This window comes from Xyrauchen texanus, chromosome 14, assembly GCF_025860055.1.
Source record: "Xyrauchen texanus isolate HMW12.3.18 chromosome 14, RBS_HiC_50CHRs, whole genome shotgun sequence".
Classification (NCBI taxonomy): domain Eukaryota; kingdom Metazoa; phylum Chordata; class Actinopteri; order Cypriniformes; family Catostomidae; genus Xyrauchen; species Xyrauchen texanus.
The window spans coordinates 31,000,039-31,023,280 of record NC_068289.1 but is presented as its reverse complement, the minus strand read 5'-3'; the positions used below and the strand labels follow the sequence as shown (position 1 = coordinate 31,023,280).

The window sequence follows — 23,242 nt, the reverse complement described above, 5'->3', positions numbered from 1 at the left end:
CGATTATTAAACCGCAAAGACTGTGATTTAATTAGATAAATCTATAGTTTGCATGTGGTGCACACTTCAAATGTGAGTGCTTGTGAATGTGTGGAGCCGGTGTTGTGCAGACATAAAGACACAAAGTGTTCTTACTTTTAAAGATACTTGACCCATACAGGGAAAACACCATCATTAGCATTGCATCCTCTGTTTGAAGCAGATGACAGCGAGCAGAGCACAAATTCACTTTGTAGCACGAGGCACATACAGACTACATATGTATTATTATATAGCAGCCTTTTGTGGTCGAATAATCTCTTTGATTCGCATAGTGACCATTTTCTCCGGATTGAGAAGCTAGCGTTTTAACAACACAGAAATACTTCAAAATATAAGCTCTGCCAAAATAAAAGCTCAATTTAATGGGAGTAAAGACAGAAATGGATCACATTAGTTATTTAATATTCACTGTAATACTACTACTACTACTAATAATAATAATAGAAGAAATACATTGTAATTGTATTATATTTAAGCAATATCTCACATCTGTGATGCTGTTATACAGCACTTTCTTCAACAAAGTATTACTCCAATTTTGTATTTTGCATTGTGCTGTGAGGTTCTGTATAAAAGCACTTAATTTGATTAAAAAGAATACAATATTATTTTGATATTTTTATTTGATTGCATTTTTTATTAATTCATTTATTTAAACACCGTTTTTCTGATAAAATTTAAATAAATGGTTGACATGAAATTAAGAAAAAATAAAACAAAAGAACATGCATTGGAACTCTGTATCAGCGAGGACCAAAACGGAACGATCAGTACTCATATTAACAAAAATTATTTTTATGGTATTCACAAATTTGCTTATTGATGGACTGCTACACTCTAGAAATGGAATACATAGACTATCAATTAATTGCCAACAAAAGCCTTCATCAGCCAACTAACAAAGGCCAATGAATCTATATAAACTTCTGCAGTTAATCCAGGATGAACTTCAAAGTAAGTCATTAATAAAAAAAATAATAATAATTTTGGACCTTAACACTTACTTAGTTTACACATTTTAAACCATGACATGCACTGCACACAAATGACTAATATTGTCATTAAATTCATGTTGTTTAGCCAGAGGGGAACGAGCCCCCACAGTGAGCCTGGTTTCTCCCAAGGTTATTTTTCTCCATTAACCAACATCTTATGGAGTTTTGTGTTCCTTTCCACAGTCGCCTTCAGCTTGCTCACTGGGTTTATAAATACAATTATTATTTATTTAATTAATTATTTAATCAAACTACACAATGATGACTCAAAATCATTATAGATATTACAGTTTAATTTTCTGTTAATGCATGATTTTCTGTAAAGCTGCTTTGAAACGATGCGTGTTGTGAAAATTGCTATTCAATTAAAAATGACTTATTTGATAAGTGACCTAGAAATTGTGTGGAATCTTATACAGTATATTTATTATTTATTTAATGTCACCATGTTTCATTTCGATTTTGTATCAGACAATTTTTGAACCCAATTATGTATTATTAAATCCCTTAAATATATAGTTTTGAGCTCTTTTGAAAATTAACTGTGGTTTACTACAGTAACCATAGTTTACCCATGGTATTTGTAGAACAACCTTAGTAATCACTATATTAACCATACAGTCATAAATACTACATTATTACTATAAAACCAGGTTGCTATATGGATACAACTGTATTACTGTAGTAAAATCATGATTAATTGTATCAAAACCTTGGGTTCCACCATACAGCATGGTATGGTCTTGGTTACATAAATATTACTTTGTAAAACCATGGTTCATTTTCATAAGGAATGGTCAACATCATTGTGGTTTAAGGAGTGTGTGTGCTAGGTTTAAAATCGCTAATTGATAACAGTATCTTGTTTACATCAGGTGTTGTTCTGAAAGTAAAAAGCAATAAATAAAACAAGAGAATGTATGCTGTTATTGTTTTAATTTATGTTCACTTGAACAATTCACAGAAATGTGAAGCCCATTCAGCTCATAACTACAGAAAACACACTGCGTGATTATGAGGAAGGATTACATCATGAGGTAGATTGAAATGCAGATGTGAGGGACTTATAAATCAAATACATCCTCCTCTTTAGATGTTGCCCATGTGCCAGTGATTACGACTCCACATGCCAATGATGGCATGTGTGCCATATGTTGCCGACCCCTGCTGTATAGCCTAGTATTGTAGAAATTAATGGAAATTATGGGGAGAATAACAGGGATCAGAATTTGCAAAAGTTGCCAGCTAAATTTGAATTTGATGGCCACATGACCACAACGGTTCAATGTGTTTGAGTGCATTTGCTAACCACTAGGCCATGAGACATGATGCACATTTCTGATAAACTCTTCAGCTCACATACACTCATGAAAACACACATACACACATATTGGAATATAGAGTGGGCTAGAGTCCTGGGAAACATCAAGCCAGCTGTGTGTGTGTGTGTTTGTGTTATCTGTGAGAGGGGATGAGAGGATTCTTCAGGTGCTGGATGTCTGCTGTCAACTCAGCCCTGATTTTCTTCCTCCTGGAGAGTGCCAACATGTTTTATCACTCTGAAAAATTACTGCAGCTAAAATGGCCTTCACCAAAGAAACCGTAAAATCTTCAGTGCTTCACTGAGAGTGACATGTGTACATTCAGCTGTGTGTGTGTGTGTGTGTGTGTGTGTGTGTGTATAGGTGGGGTGTTTTTTTTTATGTAAAAATGTTACAGGGAAGAGTTAGAGGATAGAATCTATAGTTTGTACAGTATACAAATCATTATGTTTATGGAGAGTCCTCATCAGGATAGCCGTACCAACGTGTGTGTGATGTGAAGGGTTTGGACACTCGTAGACACTGATACTCATGGGAATGTCACATAAGAGGTAGAATAGAGATAGATACTTGAGAGTGTCTAGATTGTGCGGGAATGTTAGCCAAACATCCAAGCAAAGTTGTCTCTTTTCTTCAAGTGAACTTCGCTCTCTAATTGTCAAGCTTTTCCTCCTCAGACAGTGAAGTTGCATCTCAGATCGCCTTTCTCTCATATAACAGCTGCACATTGCTCCTCATGAGAGTGTCCCAGATATTTTCATAATTCCATAAGGACCTCAATTTGAAACTCCACATGCATCAAACACCCAAATCAGACAGTAGAGGTGCTGCTCGATGACCTTCACATGCTCAATGTGCATGTATTCGGATCGACAGACGCGCCGGCGCGTCCTGCTGGATATTTTCGTCATTACAGCAGAAACAACTTAAAATACTCTGTCATTTTTGGGTATACAGATAAGTGTAAGACATCATTAGAGACTATAAAGTGTCTACTTTTATTTGTGTACACTCACAATAACAACAAAATCTTGTGCTTTTGTAAAATAAAGAAAATAAAAAGGGTGAGCTATCAGACATCTCTGTCTCCATGAGCATATTTCAGAAACACGACACTAAAATGAACTTAAATTAAATTCTTCTCACACAAACATGAAACATATGCCTAAAGAAAGCTTAAAATGTCTACTTTTAAATAAAACAATTAAAATTTAAATCAAATATTCTCCTGCGATGTAATCTGTATGAAACAAAGCAATGTACGGTTTTCCTGGCTCAGCTTCATTATCTGTATGTGATCCCACCCACCAGCAGAGCGCGCCATTCATACGCTAATGTGCTAAGACGATCAAGGCAAATGGTACACGCCTCCGACTGCGAGATTTAATTCACAACTCAACTTTTCAGCGTGTTTCTGGATGTAAGGATGAGTTCACATTTTCCTCAGAAGAGCGGGACTCAGATGAACATTTGTATTTTGAAGAGAGACTTGATCCAGCTGAGGATACAATTTCAAACGAGTAAGTCAATTAGTTTTCATTAGTTGACATGCTATTTTATATAAACGTACATATTTTACTAGTGGGACTGTTTCCAGACAGGATTGAAAGTATTGACATTTGAAATATGTCCTAATAGGCAAGTTTTAGTTACATGTAAATGTTGTTATTTACATTGTATGCTGTATGATATAAATATGATATGTAATGTGATATAAAAATAATACGAACGTTTATATTATATTTTAACTTGTTTATGCTGCCTCATTATCATCAACAAAGCTTGTGCTTGCAAATATGTGTTCAGGTGTAAATGAGTAAAATACACTTAATTATGCCCATATTAGAAAATCTTATAATGATTTCTGAAGGATCATGTGACAATGAAGACTGCAGTAATGATGCTGAAAATTCAGCTTTGATCACAAATTACATTTTACAATATATTTAAATAGAAAACTGTTCTTTTAAATTGTAAAAAGAGTTCAGAATATCAATGTTGTTTCTGTATTTTGGATCAAATAAATGCAGTCTTGGTGAGCAGAAGAGACTTCTTTTAACGGTAATGTAGGTCTAATATTGAGTAAAGTCTTTATGTAAAGAAAATGTATAGTCATATTACTTCTTTTAACTTAAAACTTGATTTTGATCATTAAGTCTTCTCACATTCATTCTCTTTGTCACATTCCTCATTGATGGGCCCAGAGGACAGGCCTTTGTGTCCTCAGGTGTGAATCACATAAATATTTGTGATAGTTCATGCCTCCTCGCATATTACCATTCAACACTAAAATTGTCATACAAAAGTTAACATTTTAGTTTTTTCAAAAACCACGCATAAACGTTATTTTCTCAAAAATACAAACCTGTACATAGATGTTGCTCACATATTATTGTAGAGATTTCAAGCAAACTTCTTTCACGTTGTCATTATGGGGTATTGTTTGTAGAATTTTGAGGAAAATAATGAATTTAATTCATTTTGGAATAAGGCTGTATGTATTTGGGCATGTATGCTGGAAGGATCTGCAAGGGACTGTTGCTTTTTGGATGACTGTATTACCTGCCCTGCTATCCTGCTTTCAGACAGTGATATCGCTGGGTGATGGCTGCAGATCTGCAGTCATGTTGGAAGTGTTTCCATTTGATTAGGCAACATGTGTAGAACAATGCTTGCACACAGTCATTTTTTTGTTTACCATTTTTTCTTCCTCGGCATTATACTCTAAAGCAAAATCGAAATGTCCCCACACCACAGATTTGAAAGACGGTGGCGCTTCCTCGTACTGCAACCTCACTTCACCGCTCGCCATGTTAAAGTGTGAAATCTGACATCAGCATTGCAAGCATGGGTAAGCGCCCCCTAACTGTAGTGCAAAGTGATTGGATATTTACTTGCGGGGAGGCGTTTCCTCATCTAAGAGCGTAGACTCAGGGGCACACACAAACAGAGCCAATTCAGAGAGAAATTATTTAAAGGCAAAACCGATTTGCAAGCGCATATTGAACCGTGGATGTCCGGGTATATTGAGAATTGTGGCATCCCTAGTAAAATATAATCCTCACTGTAGAAATAATAATAATTATTATTATTATAATACATAATGATTAATGAATAACAATTGTTATAAAAATAAAAGTTAAGCAATATATCACAAGCAAGAGTGCTTTTGTAAAGAATAAAAATGTGTTTAAAAATGCAGTAGTATGTTGATAAGTAATTGTTCTATTTTTTACTTGTTAAAAGATTAAGGAATTTTTTTATTATTATATGTATTTAAATTAAAATTGAAAACATGGTATTCTGGAAAAATTATTAAAAAAAAGGATTTGGGGAAAAAATAAAACAGATTTCAGTAGGGGTCTGCTTAAAATCAAACAAGTGTACTTGAAGAAAACATGCATACATTTTAATTTATTATTTACATTGAAATTTAACTTTAGGCTAAAGGAGTGTGTTCAGTAGCACATTTTCATATTAGCAAATTTTTCAGTGGTATCGAAAACACTAACATGGACTAAAAGCCACAAAACTCTTAATTTTAATTTCATGGTGTATTTAAGCCTTATACAGTGATATTTGGCTGCTCTGTCCTGCTGCTTATTGGCCCTCTCAGCCTTGAGTGCTGCATCATAATGCCACATTAACTCTGTTTAACCTCCTTGAAACAGTCATTACCTGAAATATTAAGATTGATAAACCAGGGATCTCAAAACAACAACAGTGCTCAATTAGCAAAATATTAGCCCAAGTCTGTTTTTTTTTTTTTTTTTCTTCATCCTTCTTGAAAATATACAATATACTGTAGCATCAAACCTTCAGCAACTGTCATTATCCAAAATCTTCCATTTGTGAGGGTGGTCTATGTTGCCTCACGGTGATTTAAGCAGTCAGTCGGAGGTAATTCGCCACTTGTGAAGGCTAGAGCTTGCCAATTGGGTCACAGCTGTTGAACGCAAGTCAGGGAGTGGGAGAAGCATCCACTAGGTCAGAACTCTCTTCTAGGGATGAAGTGAGTGAGGTTGAAAGAATGATACCATTACATGAGAACCATACATTTTAGTCCAAATCATGGCCTTGTGGTTAGCATAGGTCAGACATAGTGAGCAGTGGTGCTCATGTAAGGGATGCATTTTCGTGTCTGGCTTGCCACAATCTGTTCCCTCCTTCCCCCTCCCCCCCCCCCATATTTTCTGTATGTATACTCTCCCTATCAACCAAAATACATATTTATTCATTAAGTGGTGGTTGACAGAGTAAATTGATGCTTAAGCTTTAAATAGTTATAAAACAATTAATAAATATAATAAAACTGTTTCTTTCACTCTAATTGCATGCTTACATTGTGAAACTGAGCATAGGATATTGCCTTTTATTTGTTGCTTTTGTAGCTCCACAGCCTCTCCAAGTGTTTGATAGTGGAATTTACTGTTGAATACCTCAAAAGTTATTGAATCACTCAACGAAACACCGCTCAAGGTTTATTTTTCACTTCCTTCTGGCTATAAGTTGAATTATTAAATTTCACATGCATAAATATAAATGTAGAAATATTTAGTATTGATTTATCTCACTTGTGTGGAATGTTAAGCAATATTTACGTTTTAAATAAGTATGTGTCAGAACCTGGCCAGACTCACTGGCCCAGTTAAATTCATAAACAAATTTTAATGACTTTTTATTAAACTTTTGTTTAAAACAATTTCTACAAAACCTTATCCATGTCCGCAACCTAGATAACCTACCTTAGTGACATATTTAAACAATGTTTAATTTATCACAGAAAACAAAATGTTTAAGTTTGCAAGACATAAAAACATGTTCACGACCAACGAGTGGCCATTGCTCCATCCTTTATATATTATCCTTGAAGAGATCTGGAATAGGAAAATGTATTAAAGAATCAACCTAGACAGCATTTGTTGCTCATGGTGCTAGAAAGCCAACACAAGTCCTGACACAAGTTTAGAAGAAGTGAAAGTGTGACAGTTAAAAAGAAATAAGGACACATTGACTTAATGTCTGGCCTGAGGAGTGTGTGTTGTGCTCTGAGGAAGCCAATGTTATGATAGAGCCGAAATCCTGTTTTATTTGAGCTCAACTTGGCTCAAATGGATTCCCGGCACATCTGCTTCGTTAAACAATTGTTTTTCTGTTTTCCTGTTGCTGTGCAATTCTTGAACGGCAACACACTTAATTAAAAATAATTAGACCCATTTACATGTACATTTATTCATTTAGCAGACGTTTCTATCCAAAGTGACGAACAAATGAGGAATACAAACTGAAGCTATTCATTCTAAGGAAGCAGTAATAAGATAAATGCTGTAATACAAAGTTGCAAATTGCTCAGAGAAGCACAAGTAGAGAGAAAGGTAATAGACAGTGGTAAAAATAATTTTCTTTTTAAGAAGACAGTTATTGCATTAGTAGGATTATATCAAGTGTTCACCACAGAGATGTGTCTTTAGATATTTCTTGAAGGATTGCTAGAGAAGTAGCTGCTCGGGTGGGGTTTGGCAGGTCATTCCACCAGCGAGGAACAGTTTATGTGAATGTCCGGGAGAGTGATCTTGTGCCTCTGTGAGATGGAACCCCAAACTTTTGGAGAGCACATAGACTTGAAGTAGTGAGTGTAGATAGGGTAGTGCAGAGCCAGTGGTTGTTTTGTAAACAAACATCAATGCCTTCAACTTGGTGTTTGCAACCAGTGCAGTTCGATGGAGCAAGGCATGGTATATATTCTCTTGGGCTTGTTAAAGACCAATCGTTCTGCCACGTTCTGGATCAATTGCAGCAGTTTGACTCTACATGCAGGAAGTCCTGCCTAAAGAACATTATTGTTGTCCAGTCTAGATATAACAAGACCCTGGACAAGGACTTGTGTATCAAGCTCAGATAGGATGGGTCTGACCTTCCTATTGTTATACAGCGCAAATCTGCATGATCGAGCTGTTCTTGCGACGTGGTCTCTGAATTTCAACTGATTGTCAAACACAACCCTGAGATTTCTGGCTTTGATGGTATAATTGTTGACAAATCTAGAAAAAGTTATGATGAACTGCTGGGCTCACTGGATATACGAGAAGCACCATCTTTGCTGGGTTGAGTTGGAGGTGGTTTTCTTTCATCCAACACAAATTGTCTGCCAGCCTGGCTGAGATCCGTGCAGTTATCTGTAGAGGTAGAGTTTTGTGTCATCGGCATAGCAATGATAGGAAAAGCCACGTGCCTTATTGACAGATCCCAGTAATATCATGTGAATGGAAAAGAGGAGGGGCCCCAAGCACTGAACCCTGCTGTACCCCAGTAGCTAGTTGGTGTGACTTGGACACTGCTCCCCTCCAAGTCACCCTAAATGACCTACCTGTAAGGTAGGAGTCAAACCAGCAGATCACGTTTCCTGTGATGCCCATTGCTATAAGGGTTGGAAGGAGGATCTGGTGGTTGATAGTTTCGATAGCAGTAGACGAGTCCAGTAGAATGTGGGCAGATTTGGATGCTGCTCTTGCCAGCCTCAGAGCTTCAGTAAGGGACAGCAAGCTTTTGAAGCCAGACTGGTTTGTCATCTAGAAGGTTTAATATGGGAGAGAAAAGTGGTGACTTGTTTGAACTTGTTACTCTCGCCACACAGATGTCAAATTATTAAATTAGCATATTAAGTAAATTAGTATTATTAGTAGAGCTGTCAGAATGAACACGTTAACGCATGTGATTAATTAAAAATGTAACATGTAAATTTTTCTTAAATCGCAATGAATGCATTTACCATTAATACAGCATAAACACTGGTGTGAAGGGTGGAACCTTTGTAATGTGACCACCTGGAATCATTACACTGATGCACACATCACAGCGCCAGAGCCCTTCTACCAACCTTAACATAAAATAGCATAATGCGGTGATCCATAGACATTCAAGTTGACTGTTATGCTTTCTCCTATGATAGAGGCGCGGAGGTTGTAATCTCTAGAAATAAAAGAATCTCTGAAGGTTCTTCTCTGTCATTGATAAAATGATGGAGAAAGGAGCTCTTAACACTATTTGATGTACAAAACAAGCCCATAAGACTTGTTATAGATGTAGAGCTGCCAGCATTAACACATTAATGCATGGGATTACTTTCATGTAATAATGTGTTAATTTTTCTAAATCACGATTAATGCATTTACCATTAATACAGCGTAAGCACTAGTGTGAAGGGCAGAACCTTTGAAATGTGTCTGCCTGAAATCTCCAGTTCCACAATCCACCCCGCTTCTTCCAGTTCCCACACTCGTTCCTAATCACCCGAATATTAGTTTCACCTGCACTGTTTTGTTCTCTACCCTGCCTGTTCACTTGGTTTTTGTTGGTTATTGGATGAAAGTTATCCTGCTGTGCTAACTCCGGTATAACTCTAGTAGTTTATCCTTTCTCATGTTTGTTTTTTCCCTTGCCCTGCTCCGCCTGTTTGTTTATTGAACTGATCTCTTGGCTTTGACTTAGCACTCTGTATAACTACGCTTCTTTGAATTTGCCCTCTGTGTTTTGGAAGTCTATCATTAAACCATTTTCCTGCATTTGAATGCATCTCGTCCTGTTTCGTCACACGCCACAGCGCAAGAGGCATTTTACCAATAAGAACCAACAACCTAAGCATAAAATAGCATAATGTGGCAGTCGCATAGACATTCTATGGGCGAAACTGTCTTAACACGCTAGTTTACCGTTACACGCTATACTATGATAAAGCCGCGGAGGTTGTTATCTCCGTAAATAAAAGAATCACTGAGTGACTAGAATCACTATTGTTAAGATAAAAATTATCTTAACACTATTTGATGTAAAAAAACAAAAAAAACAATCATCAAATAAAACTACAGGTGGGACTTGTAATAGCTATCAAGTATTTTTTCAGCCTATGTAAGGCACAGTTTAATTACCACAGAAGCACACCAAATCTTAACTATCACCAAAATGCAGAATGAGACGTTTTTGTTTACAAGCGCTTTTCATGGTGAGTCATCATGGTGAGGCACAAAACACTCAAAACACATTCGCCACTTTGATGCGAATCATGAACGCAGCTTTATGATTGCTTTAACAAAGTGGATAGTCACAGTCTAACAGCAGATTAATATTGTGGAGGATGACAGTTTAAGGGATTTAATGCCCATTGCAATAAATATGCAACCTATGTGGGGACTATAATAATAATAATAATAATATGTTTATTTTATTTAGCGCCTTTCTTCAAACTCAAGGTCGCTTTACAGGATGAGAGAAAACAAATAAAAATATTTAATTAACAAGAGTTTCTGCATCCTTGGTGATAAGAATGAGAGAGTCACGCAATGTTACGTAGATGATAGAAAGCAGTTTTTGTGAGAGAGGAGATGTGAGCATGGAAAGAGAGTGTTGGTCAAGGATAATGCCAAGATTATGAATAATAGCGGAGGACCAGGACAACATCGACCAACTAATTAGGGAGACATGATGAAACACTTGGATACCCAACTATCAGTATGTCAGTTTTAGCAGTGTGGAGTTTAAGAACGTTACTGATCATCCATGAGTTGATGTCATTAATACATTCAGTGAGGGAACCTGTGGGGAATGGGGCAGTGTGTTTAGAGCTGATATAAAGTTGAGTGTCACCAGCATAACAGAGTGAAAAAGTTGAGGCCATGATGGCGAATAATGTGACCTAGAGGAAGCATATAGGCGATGAAGAGCAAAGGACCAAGTACGGAACCCTGGGGGACACCTTGAGAAACAGGAACAGAATTTGATTTATACTGATGAGTAGAAATGTAGTTTTGGCGGCAAGAGAGGTAAGAGATGAACCAGGACAGAGCAGTGCCTGAGATGCAAATTTCAGAGAGCCAAGCGATGAGTATGCTATGAGAGATAGTGTCAAAAGCAGAACTTATGTCTCAAAGGACCAGGAAAGTGATGGCTCCAGAGTCCGCAGCATCTGTAGATTGTTAACAACTTTGATGAGTGCAGTCTCAGTGCTGTGTAGAGGGCAAAAAACAGATTGAATACATTCAAAGAAATTGTGTGTTGCCAAATAGGACAGAAGCTGAGCACTAATTATTAGTGAAAGATGCAGAGAAGAAGCATGGTCTTTTTTGGTGCTGCGCTGGACATTTTACTGACTGTTATTAAATTAAGGTATTACATACATTAACACTTTATGTTTAGATTTAACATTGTTTCCTTGACTTTTGGATACAAGTTTATTATCAGGGTATCCACGGGTCATTAAACAATATTAAAAGGTGATAAATAAATTTGGTGGAAATTAAGGCTATTAAAAAGTCTTAAATGAAATTTTCCAAGGTATTACTATAAATATTTTGATTTGAACATTTCCCTCCTTGGGTCATAACATTGAATGAAAACCTTAGGAATGAACACCTTTAATGCCTCGCAGATATCAGAGAAATGTAAGAGCAGCGTAGTTCTAGCGGGAAGACTAGCAGCTGTACATCATTGCACCATTAGCTAATTCCTAGCCAATCACATGTAAGCCATTGCTTTATAAGTCTGCTCTTATATCTTAGATCACATTGCTGTTTCTATTTACAACCTCCACCACCACCACCACCAGTTGAGTCCCGTCCTGCACGGGAGTAGGCTCCTCACCCCTGCCTCCTATTTCCAGCTGGATATGACAGTTCCAAGTATAACGTCTTCGCCCTGGGCTTATGCCAAAGAGAAACATTACTTTTCTGTTTTATATTCATCAAATAAATGTGATCTTAAATTTCACTCAAGTCTGCGAGTCTTCCTAATAGAATAGAGTTGGTGTGCCATTTTCACTTGGTATATGTGTGTGTTCAGTGTACGTAGGCACCGGAGCTCAAGATTTTCCTCATTAAGTTTCCCCATTGACTTTGCAACATTAACAGACTATAACATGAGAGAAGACACATTTCAGTAAGTTGTAGTGTATCTTTCAACATGCTCTCTTTTGATGTATATTCATGTTTTTTTTTTTTCATTCATTCATGAGAGCTTTGTGCCCCACTCTGTTTGAATCACAATCTGTCACACGCACCATTAACCCTTGTGCGGCCTTCGGGACATTTTTGTCTTTTTGGCTGTGTTAATGCCCATGACATAAATTTGGCCAAAGGTGTGCATTTTTGGCGGAATTTTGATATTTCAACCTCAGTTCTTATAATACAACTATAATATACTGTAGACACAAAATAGCTACACTCAGGACCTTCAGGACAAAAATGTCCCCAATTCAAACTACAATATTTGATCCCAGTGCCATTAAAGCATAATATCATGTATTCTATGAAAATATGCTTTCATTCTGGAGCCCTGGCTTCAAAATTTAAATGTTTTATATTTTCCACCAGATGGCGCCATTTTTCTCATGCTTATCTTATGGAGAAAATACATGCTTTTTCCTATTTTCTGTTAGCTGTTTTAAAGAGCACTGCAGGCCAATTGAATAAATGATGCTGCTAAAATTGTGTGGGTGTGTTGGTATGGATGTCAGTGTGGGTTTTTTCTGTGTGTATTGAGAAATTTGTGTGTGAAACAACAGTGGCATTATGTAAACAAACTGGCATTTAAAGGGTTAAACTCTTGAAACTGAATGAATAGTAGTTAGTAGAATGGTAGTTATGATTCAGACTGATGTTGGTTAACTAATTGAAAGTGGAAAATAATATTAATAAATAATATTATTATGGCAGGTTTTTGATGCAAACATTTTTGTACTCTGAGAACCTCAGAGTATTTTTTTTTATTGACGCACAAGGGTAAAAGAGCATGAATACAACATTTATTGTTTGAATTTAGAGATAAGTGACATCATTGAAAGCTTAAACTAAAATCGTGTTTGTCCAAAAAAAAAACACATCTAGCTCAAATGATGGAATGTGTCACAATTTGTGCATATGTAGATGAAACCTGCACTGTCCTGTGCTTTCACTCTGTGCTGGTGCATGTGTAGATAATGAGACAAGATGCCGATGACAATATATTTCAAAATAAAAGTCTCACTTTGAATTAACTAATTTTGACATTAATATGAACATTAATTACAGTGAAAAAATTTAATATTTTACAACACAGATTATTTTTGGATATCCTACAATATGGTGGAATTAACTTTACATTCATATGCTTTTATATACACTACCGGTCAAACGTTTTGAAACAATCATTCTTTATTATAATTGTATAATTTACAATTTATTAAAAAACATTTTAGAATAATGATAAAGTCATAAACTATGGAATAACATAAACGGAACTAATGGGAATTATGTTGTGATTAAACAAAATCCAAAATAAATCAAAACCGTGTTATATTTTAGCATCTTCAAAGTAGTCACCGTTTGCCTAGAATTTGCAGACATGAACTCAGGGATGCTTTTTAAACAGTATTGCAGGAGTTCCCATCTATGTTGAGCTCTTATTGGCTGCTTTTCTTTATTATTTGGTCCAAGTCATTAATTTCGAAAACGTTTGTTTTTTATTAAATGTCATTTTTTTTGGTGGCACAATTATATTTTTGTATACAAAATTAAATTCAAACATTTAAGTATCACTTAAAGATCAAAATATTTTTAAGATCATAATAAACATTTCAGTCAAGTGTTTCAAAAGTTTTGACCGGTAGTGTATATATAAATACAAATAATTGAAGATTAATTTTAATGTCTGCTACATAGCTAATGGTAAAACTGTACATATTAAACACTGTCTATATGCAATTTGTAACAAAAGGCTATGTTTGTGATAGCTGGTATCTGATAAATCTGATATCTAATATTCAAATGGGTTCCATAATTAACATCCTGTTAATTCTCAAAATGAAAGCACCACTCATACAGGTTGAATGAAGATATTTGCCAGCATTTCAAAAATGTTTCCCTGATGAAGCAATATTAGCTTCGATAAAGCAAAAAGTTTTACATGTGGCAATACGCCATATATAATTCGAGTTGGTCTAGTTCAAGAAGAACCTTGTGAGTAGTGTTATTAGCGCAGGGCCATTTGTGCACATGTTTGATGAGAGCCTCAATGAATGCACTAAAAAACAAAAAACAAATGGAAGTTTATGTTAGATTTTTGGAGTGATGTCCAGTTGAGGTACCTTGGGTATAGTATGAACATAAGCACAAGTAATTAACTTAAATAACTACTGTAGATGTCTGCAATACACACAGTAGGCATACAGTATCAAACCAACCCTTTACTCTCGCATTAGATACGTGTAATTTAATATGTGACTTCATGTTGCAACTAATAGTGGGCAAGTATTTGCATTAACCCCGATAGTGATTGAAGTGACATTCAGGTCTTAAATATTTTTGAAATGGTATAGAAAAGGGTATTAAAAAGTAAAAAATTAGATGTGCTGAAACCTGCAGATACCCTGATTATGTTGTTAAAAATCATACTAAATAAATACAAACAATATAAATATAGTGATATTCACCTGAAATGCACAGATTATTTTTATATTTAAAGGTGTGTTTAATTTATTAACCTGTAGTATTAAAATTGGGTATGCTATTATTTTTTTCTGAAGGACTTAAATAAAAATAAAAGCCCATCTGCCAAAGGAATAAATGTAAATGTAATGAGTGGTTTAATTTGATGTTTTTTTTTAAGCACTGGTCAAGCATTACTATACAGTAAGTCACATATTGTGATATCGAGTATGTGGAGAATCAGTGGATTCCTGTGTAAAACTGATATGCTCTCTCTCTCTCTCTCTCTTTCTGTAGATCTGAAGAGGGAAGCGAGTATCTGTCACATGCTGAAACATCCACACATAGTGGAGCTTCTGGAAACCTACAGCTCTGATGGGATGCTCTACATGGTTTTTGAATTGTAAGTCCTTCATTCTGAGCACATCTTCCTCAAATTTCCTCCAGTCTGGTCTATTTTATTATTCCATTCATTCCATATTCACATGGAATCTTCACACAGGACACGTTCTTGCATTGTGTCTGCAAATTTAAAAAACATTGTTGGTCTATGTACACAAATGTCTTTGCGTCAGTCTGACACATGTGTACATAGACCAGCAATAACAAACATCACCATCCCTGCCTCAACCGTGTACTTGATGATTTATCTACTCAAGTAGGAAATATTCAGTCGCAGTATTTTAGTCAAAGCTTCAGTGTAAAAAAAGAATGGCCAAAACTTCCTTTTGGTTTTCATTGAATGTGAGAAGTAGCTTTGTTTTTCTTGATGATTGTTTTGAACCACATTTATATAAGATTGAATTAACTCAAACTTGCATTTTGAAGCAATGCATGAACATGCTGTTCTCTGTCCTACGTCTGTTGCTCTCTCTGCTGTTTTTTTTTTTTTTTTTTGGAAATAGGGTAAGCATTTAAATTCCTCAATTGCTAAATATGCTTATTTAAATGCAGAGCTTTTCTCAAAGAAATTTCATCCAGTATAAGTTATTATCTGGAAAAGTACAGCTGGCTCTCTGGGGATTTTGTGCTGTACCCTGGAAACAACTCTGTCACACTGGCACTGCCCCAACTGTATGCATCAGTTTTAGAGCATTGATTTGTGATGTTTCAATCAGAAACACCCTTGCAGAACAGGCAGACATGGAATAACATTTAAATTGTTTCAATTGTAAATGGGCTTCATTTGACCTGCTCCAAAGCTTTTAGTTCAGTATCAGAGATATTGGCCAACTTACTTGGGAGTGGTGGTGGTGTAGTGGTCTAAACCACATAACTGGTAAACTGGAAATCAGAAGGTCATTGGTTCAAACCCCACAGCCACCACCATTGTGTGCTTGAGCAAGGCACTTAACTCCAGGTTGCTCCGGGGGGATTGTCCCTGTAATAAGGGCTCTGTAAGTCACTTTGGATAAAAGCGTCTGCCAAATGCATAAATGTAAATGTAAATGTACTTGCACACCTCTTAGATGTCACACCTTTTGGTTTACCTGCAGATGCAAAACATAACACAAAATATTGCAAGAAATTTGTCTATCCAAATTGCAAATGAAAATTCTGCTTGTCACAATCACAGCAATCACAGCCAATTAGAAAATATTTGATGTCTAATGTGCAGTTATAGGGCTGGTTAAAAAATTATTTTCTGATGCATTGCAATCTTAATTTGAAAGATCTCAATATTGATTCTTAAATCCCTAGACCGATCTTTCACTCTATGTGACAACCCTCTATAATGCAAGTAAATCACTTGCATGTGCAACCTAATCTCACGTTATACGACTAAAAATGTCTATGATGCTGCTAGTCTTAAAGAGAAAGTACCGATAAAGCATATGTTCTACATATCAATTTAAATACTTGTAAATAATACATATTATGCAAGTAAACAATAAAAACTTAACAAAAATATATATTCAACATAATGAATGCAAATTTAAGATGTTACTTTATGGAATAGACTAAATTAAAAAGAATAAATCAAAAGCTATAATGTGACTATTTTAATTAAAAAACTTATGATTTATAAAATGTTTAATTTTGTACCTAGAAGGGTTGCCTAGAAAGGTTCCTTTATAATTAAGAGCATTAGCTGAGAATAATTTATTTTATATGTAAGCAAAATGGACATTGTGAAAGAAATGTACCCATTTGAATCAATATCGAATCCAGATCTGAAACTAATTGAATCAGGAATTCTGTATCAATAAGCCCTATGCTGTTATGTAGAACAGCATTTGTGACCAGTGAGATTTTACTTTGAGCTGGGCTACTGTCTGTCTAGTGTAGAATGTTTGGTTGTTCGGGCAGTGGAGGAATCAGGAGACAATGAAGCAGTCCAAGGAAAGTCTTTTATTTTCTGCTCTCAGCATCTTGTATTTTACAGCACTCAATTCACGTAGATTCTTCACAACACTCAATTAGGGTGGGGGGAAAATTGTTTCAGCAATACATCGTGATTCATACTCAAATGATACTGAATCGATTCTCAAAAGAATCAGAATCGATTCCGAGTTCAGTTAAAAATCACGGCAGAGCAATGGCATGCACCAAAGACAGATGTAGAAACAAAGACGCGAGTTAAGTGCATACACTAAAGTTGAAGTAATAGTATTCAGTGTTTTGATGGAGAACCAATTTTTTTTCTTGTGCTTTTAAGAGATTTTTTTACAAGGTTCTAAAGAAAGAAATTGAAAAACTGTGACATTCTTTTAAACTATAGAACCATTTATTTAATCTTGTGGATGTTCCATGTTTTGTTCACAGCTCATACTGAATGTAAAAGGCCAGTTTATGTAATGTGACTTGGTCTGATTTTTTAACAGTTAAATAAAAAGCTGAAAGGGGAAAAAATAGAGAGTAAAAAAAAGATATTTTGAAGAAACTGAAAAAAGAAAAAAATTGAAGGACAAGATGCATTGTGATGTGTCTAGAATCCCATTATAATTGAATCATGAGGCCAATGAAGATTCACGCCTCTAACATTCAATAAGATAAAATAAACTTGTGTTTAATCATTTTTATTGTAACTGTATATATAAATGTTTTGGGTTTTTTTTGTTGATCTTTCATTAGTACCATACAGATTTGATCTCTTTCTTTTGAATATAAAGTTATGAATTATAAATCGACCTTTGGCTGTACAATAGCTGATGAGTTTTCTGTCTGTGTCTTTCAGTATGGATGGAGCAGATCTCTGCTTTGAGATTGTGAAGAGAGCAGATGCTGGGTTTGTTTACAGTGAGGCTGTAGCCAGGTAAACACCACTCATGGCAATTTAATATTTCACATTATTTTAAATTCCTTGTTGTTATAGGTGCACTCAGTAATTGTTCCTCATTAAAAAAGCTGTACTCCTTCAGAAATTAATTGTAATTTTTAAACATGTATAAACTCATGACCACTTACATGAGATGAGGACTCCAGTCACATCAGTAACCTTATAAAAATCTGTTTTATTCTACATGGAGAGGGTCCGCACATGGGGGCTGCCATGTTAGAATCACATGACCAGCCGAATAGTTCTCGCTTAATCTCAGTAACCATCCTGATATTTTACACTTTCCCTCATGGATTAAATTAATGTCTTACTGTGAATTGTAAATTTTTTCAATGGCATCTGTAACTGAAATCTATTGTGTTTGAATGACACTGTATCAAGTCTAAGACAACATGAACAAAAATTACTGAGTGCACCTTTAAAGGAATAATTCACCCAAAAAATTTAATTCACATTTCAATCTCAAATATAAATTTTTGGATGAAATATCACTTTAACATTGCTTGTTTCAATGCCTTCCTGTGTTCTTTATAGCTTAAAAAACAAAGAGTTGTCGCACAAAGCATAGCAACAATGTTTCTGAGAATCTTTTAAGCTTTGACATCTATTACACATTTAAATCAAAGTGTACAGGTAGGCCATATGATGTATTTAATGTATTTATATGTCTAAATACATGTATGGCTAAAGATAAAAAAAAAATGTAATTGGCTTTGGAGAATTGTGGCCTATAAAACTCGTAAAATGTTTATAAAACGTAAATGTTTCCTCACTGACTGATTCAGCTTACCATATTACTGTATTCTTAGAGACTGTATTTAGTTCAGCATATATCTAGAATGAAATTTTGTAGCATATCAGATGGTGTTTTTTAATGTATTGAACTTGTGTTAGTTGTAATGAATAAAGTGTATACTTTATTCTGGTTGTCCTTTTACATCTTATGGTAAAGCTGCCTTTACCTGTAATATAACCTGTACTTTGTGAGAGCCAAGGTTTCCCTACTGTTCTGCTGTTTAATATTCTGCTGTTATGTCAGCATGACAGTGAGTGATGGGCTTTATTTTGGATCTCTTCACAAGTAGCTTTATTGTCAGTGCTGTGTTTCTGAATGACTCAGCTAATCAAGCAATGTCTGGAGGGAGAAAATGAGTAACCTGAAAGGTTCCTTTCCATTCAGGTGCACAAGGCCAAAAAATTTAAACGGGGTCCTCTTTTTTCTCTCTAAACCTCACGCCTCCTGCCCTTCTCTCTCTCTCTCTCTCTCTCTCTCTCTCTCTCTCTCTCTCTCTCTCTCTCTCTCTCTCTCTCTCTCTCTCTCTCTCTCCCTTTAGTCACTACATGCGACAGATCCTAGAGGCGTTGCGGTACTGCCATGACAACAACGTAATTCACAGAGATGTAAAGGTAGGCTCAGTGATGTGTCAATTCTTCAAACTTCAACAAACTCAAAAACGAAGTTGATCTGTATTTAGTGTACTCCTTTTACATACTGACATGTTTGATTTGCTGTTTGTGCTCATGGACTTTCACATTTGATTTTAATAGATTTTGAAGAAAAGTTATTTGAATGTGTTGCAATTTATGTAGGGATCTGTGGATGGCAGCATATAAAAAAAATTACAATGAGGATTTTAAGGAATAATTCTCCAGATATTAACATTTTACCATCATTCACATTGCCTTCTAGTTTTCCAATCCTCAATTGTAAGTTTAGATATTAGGCAGAATACAATGAATGTGAATGGTGGTTTATACTGGCATGTTCCAAAAAGGCCACAGAAAGCACCATAAAGGTCCATATTACTCATGAACTGTATTCCAGTCTTCTGAAGTCATATCACAGCTTTGTGTTAAAAACAGAGTTTTTATTCCAATGATAATCTACCTCTCCACCCAAGCTTTCAAATCTCAGTTGTGCAGGGCCTGTGTACCTCAGTGAATAAAGATGCTGACTACCACCGCTGGAGTCACGAGTTCAGCTCTGTAGGGGCAATGCCATCTCTTGCAGAGCACCCTGTTAATCTATTGTAATATTTTCTATTTGCAATAGTAATGTTTGGGAGTCTATAATTTATTTTTCCCTATTGACACAATAATACTGAAGATATAAATAACCATCTTAAGACAAATGTTTTTGTGAAACATTTTAAGTGCCTAAAGCTTTTGCACAATACTGTATGTGGACATATTACTAAGCTATTGAAAGTCAGATTTTTTAAAAATTGTTTATTACTAGGAATGCACCGATACTATGTTTGCTCTTCTGATCTGATTCCGATATCGGAAATCTCAGAATCGGCCGATACCAATCCCAAGGCAATACAGTGTTGTGCATAATCAGTTTAGAATATCTTTACATTATTGTGTGGAACTAATTGGGAGTATTCTTTAATATGTAAATGTTACGTCCCTATTAATCTAGGGGTATTGAAGGGACATCAACATAAACCAGAACCAACTAGAACAACCCTATATAAATAAACAGAAGATCAAGCAGACCACCAACAAGGCTTGAAGTGCAAGAAGCAGGCTTTACTTAGAACAATTAAGTGTATTTACATATTTATATACATTTGATCAAACAAAAGAACACAAAAATGGTGAAAAGGGAACGAGAGCTAGCGACTTCACCACCAGCCACTGGTGATCTGCAGCGACAAAGTCGCTGGTAGAAGGTGCGTACACACAGCCAGCAACATCGCGCGCGACAGCGACTCCATACCATTCATTTTCAATGAGAGGACAGCGACTTCCGGCGACACGAGCTGTCGCAACCGTTGGCGACTACTTAAAGGCCCACCTTTAAGGTGCGTACACACTGCCAGCGACTCAGTGGCTGGCGGTGAAGTCGCTAGTGGGTGTTCCCAATACTGGTTGCCTAGTAACGTTTATAAATGACATTCACGGATGTCATTCCATTGCTGTTGACAGCTAATCTCTTTTCTTGCCACTAAAAACAAACATTTTGGAGGGAAAAGACTAAATATAAATGGAATCAGTACATAAAATGCTTTATATCAAAGATGAATGAGAAACCAGGCGTGCTGTTTGCCATAGCGGCTGTTTATCTGCGGCGAAAAGGCAAATGCCGGTCTGTCTGGGTCCATAAAATCCCCGCGATCACAGATACACCTTTCCACGCAGTATTTTTTTATTATTGATTCTCAATGTGATATTGCACAGTAAATATAGAATTTCTAAGAAAATATGTGATAAAGTATACAAAGTGTGCATTGTGTTTAGCAGTGTGGCGTTCCACACCTATCGGATAAAACTAGAAACTCTACTCTTTTGACTCAAACAGTTTTCAGTGTAAAAAGTTTATTAGGTTTCTTACCAGTTATGTTTTTTTATTTTTTTTATTTCTTTTTTTATCCCCAATTTGGCATGCCCAATTCCCAATGCGCTATAGGTCCTCATGGTGGCGTAGTGACTTGCCTCAATCCAGGATGAATCTCAGTTGCCTCCGCATCTTAGACCATCAAATCGTGCACCTTATCACGTGGTTTGTTGAGCTCCGTTACCACGGAGACATAGCACGTGTGGAGGCCCACGCTATTCTCCATGGCATCCATGCACATCTCACCATGAGAACCACATTATAGCGACCATGAGGAGCTTATCCCAACGTAACTCTACCCACCTTAGCAACTGGCCCAACTGGTTGCTTAGGAAGCCTGACTCGTTTCACTTATCAGATATAGTTTTGTTGGTATTTCTTACAAAGACAAACTGCTGTGGTTGGCGCCATGTTGTTTTGTCACATGACTCCGTATGTCAAAATTTTAACCCTTTACTGACAGCACAGTGTCTCCTGAACTGAGATCAGTTGGTTTAAATGAAATTAAATTATGCGGTGCGTAAAGCAAAGCCAAAATATATGGGGTCGCACAAGGTTACATCGGATTGTCTCATTTATGTTACATTCAAGTTATTTTTTTGTTTTTGTTTGATTGTATGTTTTTGATGTCATTGACCCCAAATAGTGCTGGAGTGATCGTGCAAGTTAGAAAATCTGAACCTCAAATTATATATGAGCACTATGGCAGAGGGGAAGATGAATGTGGACTGTATGACTTTAGACAACAAAATCATCTACAGATTACAGTTACTTGATTTTAACAAAAAAAATTGAAATCTGAAAACTGAATCTAAATTAGATACTGTAAAATATAGCGAATTCTCTCAACAGACCCTTTTTCAGTAAAGCTATTATCAGTATTTGAAGCTGTGTATTTGGCCTCTGTAGTACAGTGATTCCTGAACTGAGAATTGTTCTTCACAGCTTTCAAATTGCTTCTCATCTCTGATAGAGGAATTATGTGTAAAAAGTTAAATTAAAGGGAGTTATGGTACAGCTGCACACAGAAGTTAGCTGCAGTGGTAAGAGTTTCCTAATTTTTACCACAGATGCATTTCCTGTTATTATCAAGGTGTCAATTTCTAAAAAAATTTTAAAGAAAAACATTACAAGAAACTCCTTTCGATCAGCAAGTGCTGCTTCAGAATCAGATCTTAAATATTGTAGAACTGCATCTTACACCAAAGTTTATTGATCAGTCTGTCAGGGACTCTTCTCAAATTATGTTTTATGCAGATGGTTAAATTGGAAACACTCAAACTATTTATATTCAAAAAAAGGTCAAGTAAGTGAGACTCTTGAGCACCAAATGTGTGAAAGCCATTTCTGTAAGGCAGTAGCTTGAACCGAAAAAGATCTTTGAGTCTGTTGAAGCAGCCTGGCTTTGTCACAGAAATGTATTGCTGGTATAGAGTCCTCATTTTGTCATTCCATTCCGTTTTTTGTCTTTCTATTGTACACAAGAATTTTGATTACACTTTACTTGAAGATTGTCTATATAATTAAATGTAAGCACAGTGTTTATTAAAATACATTATAATATTTACCTCTTTATAGCTGTACCTTTTAAAAATAAATAATTCTTTAAAACGCCAAATTTCATATTTCATGTTAGGTATTTTTGTATTTTACAGTGCATTTTGCAATGCTTAAAGAATACATTTTTACTTCTGAGAGTATTGTCACCAGGAAACATGATTTGGAGATTGTTTGGAGAAATTTGCTTTGCCTATTTGAAGGCTTCAGATGCTAGCACACAAATAGCCTTTCAGTATGTACAGTAACAG

General features: G+C 35.8%; 1 protein-coding gene across 8 annotated transcripts in view; it reads left to right on the top strand.

Moving 5' to 3' along the window:
- LOC127654699 (peripheral plasma membrane protein CASK-like) overlaps positions 1–23,242 on the top strand; it is a 237,015-nt gene that overhangs the window by 142,760 nt on the left and 71,013 nt on the right. For all 8 annotated transcript variants that reach the window (XM_052141981.1, XM_052141989.1, XM_052141985.1 and 5 more), the window contains 3 exons: positions 15,109–15,214; positions 17,990–18,067; positions 19,426–19,498. In XM_052141981.1, coding sequence (XP_051997941.1) covers positions 15,109–15,214; positions 17,990–18,067; positions 19,426–19,498 — 257 coding nt within the window. The remainder of the gene's footprint in view (positions 1–15,108; positions 15,215–17,989; positions 18,068–19,425; positions 19,499–23,242) is intronic.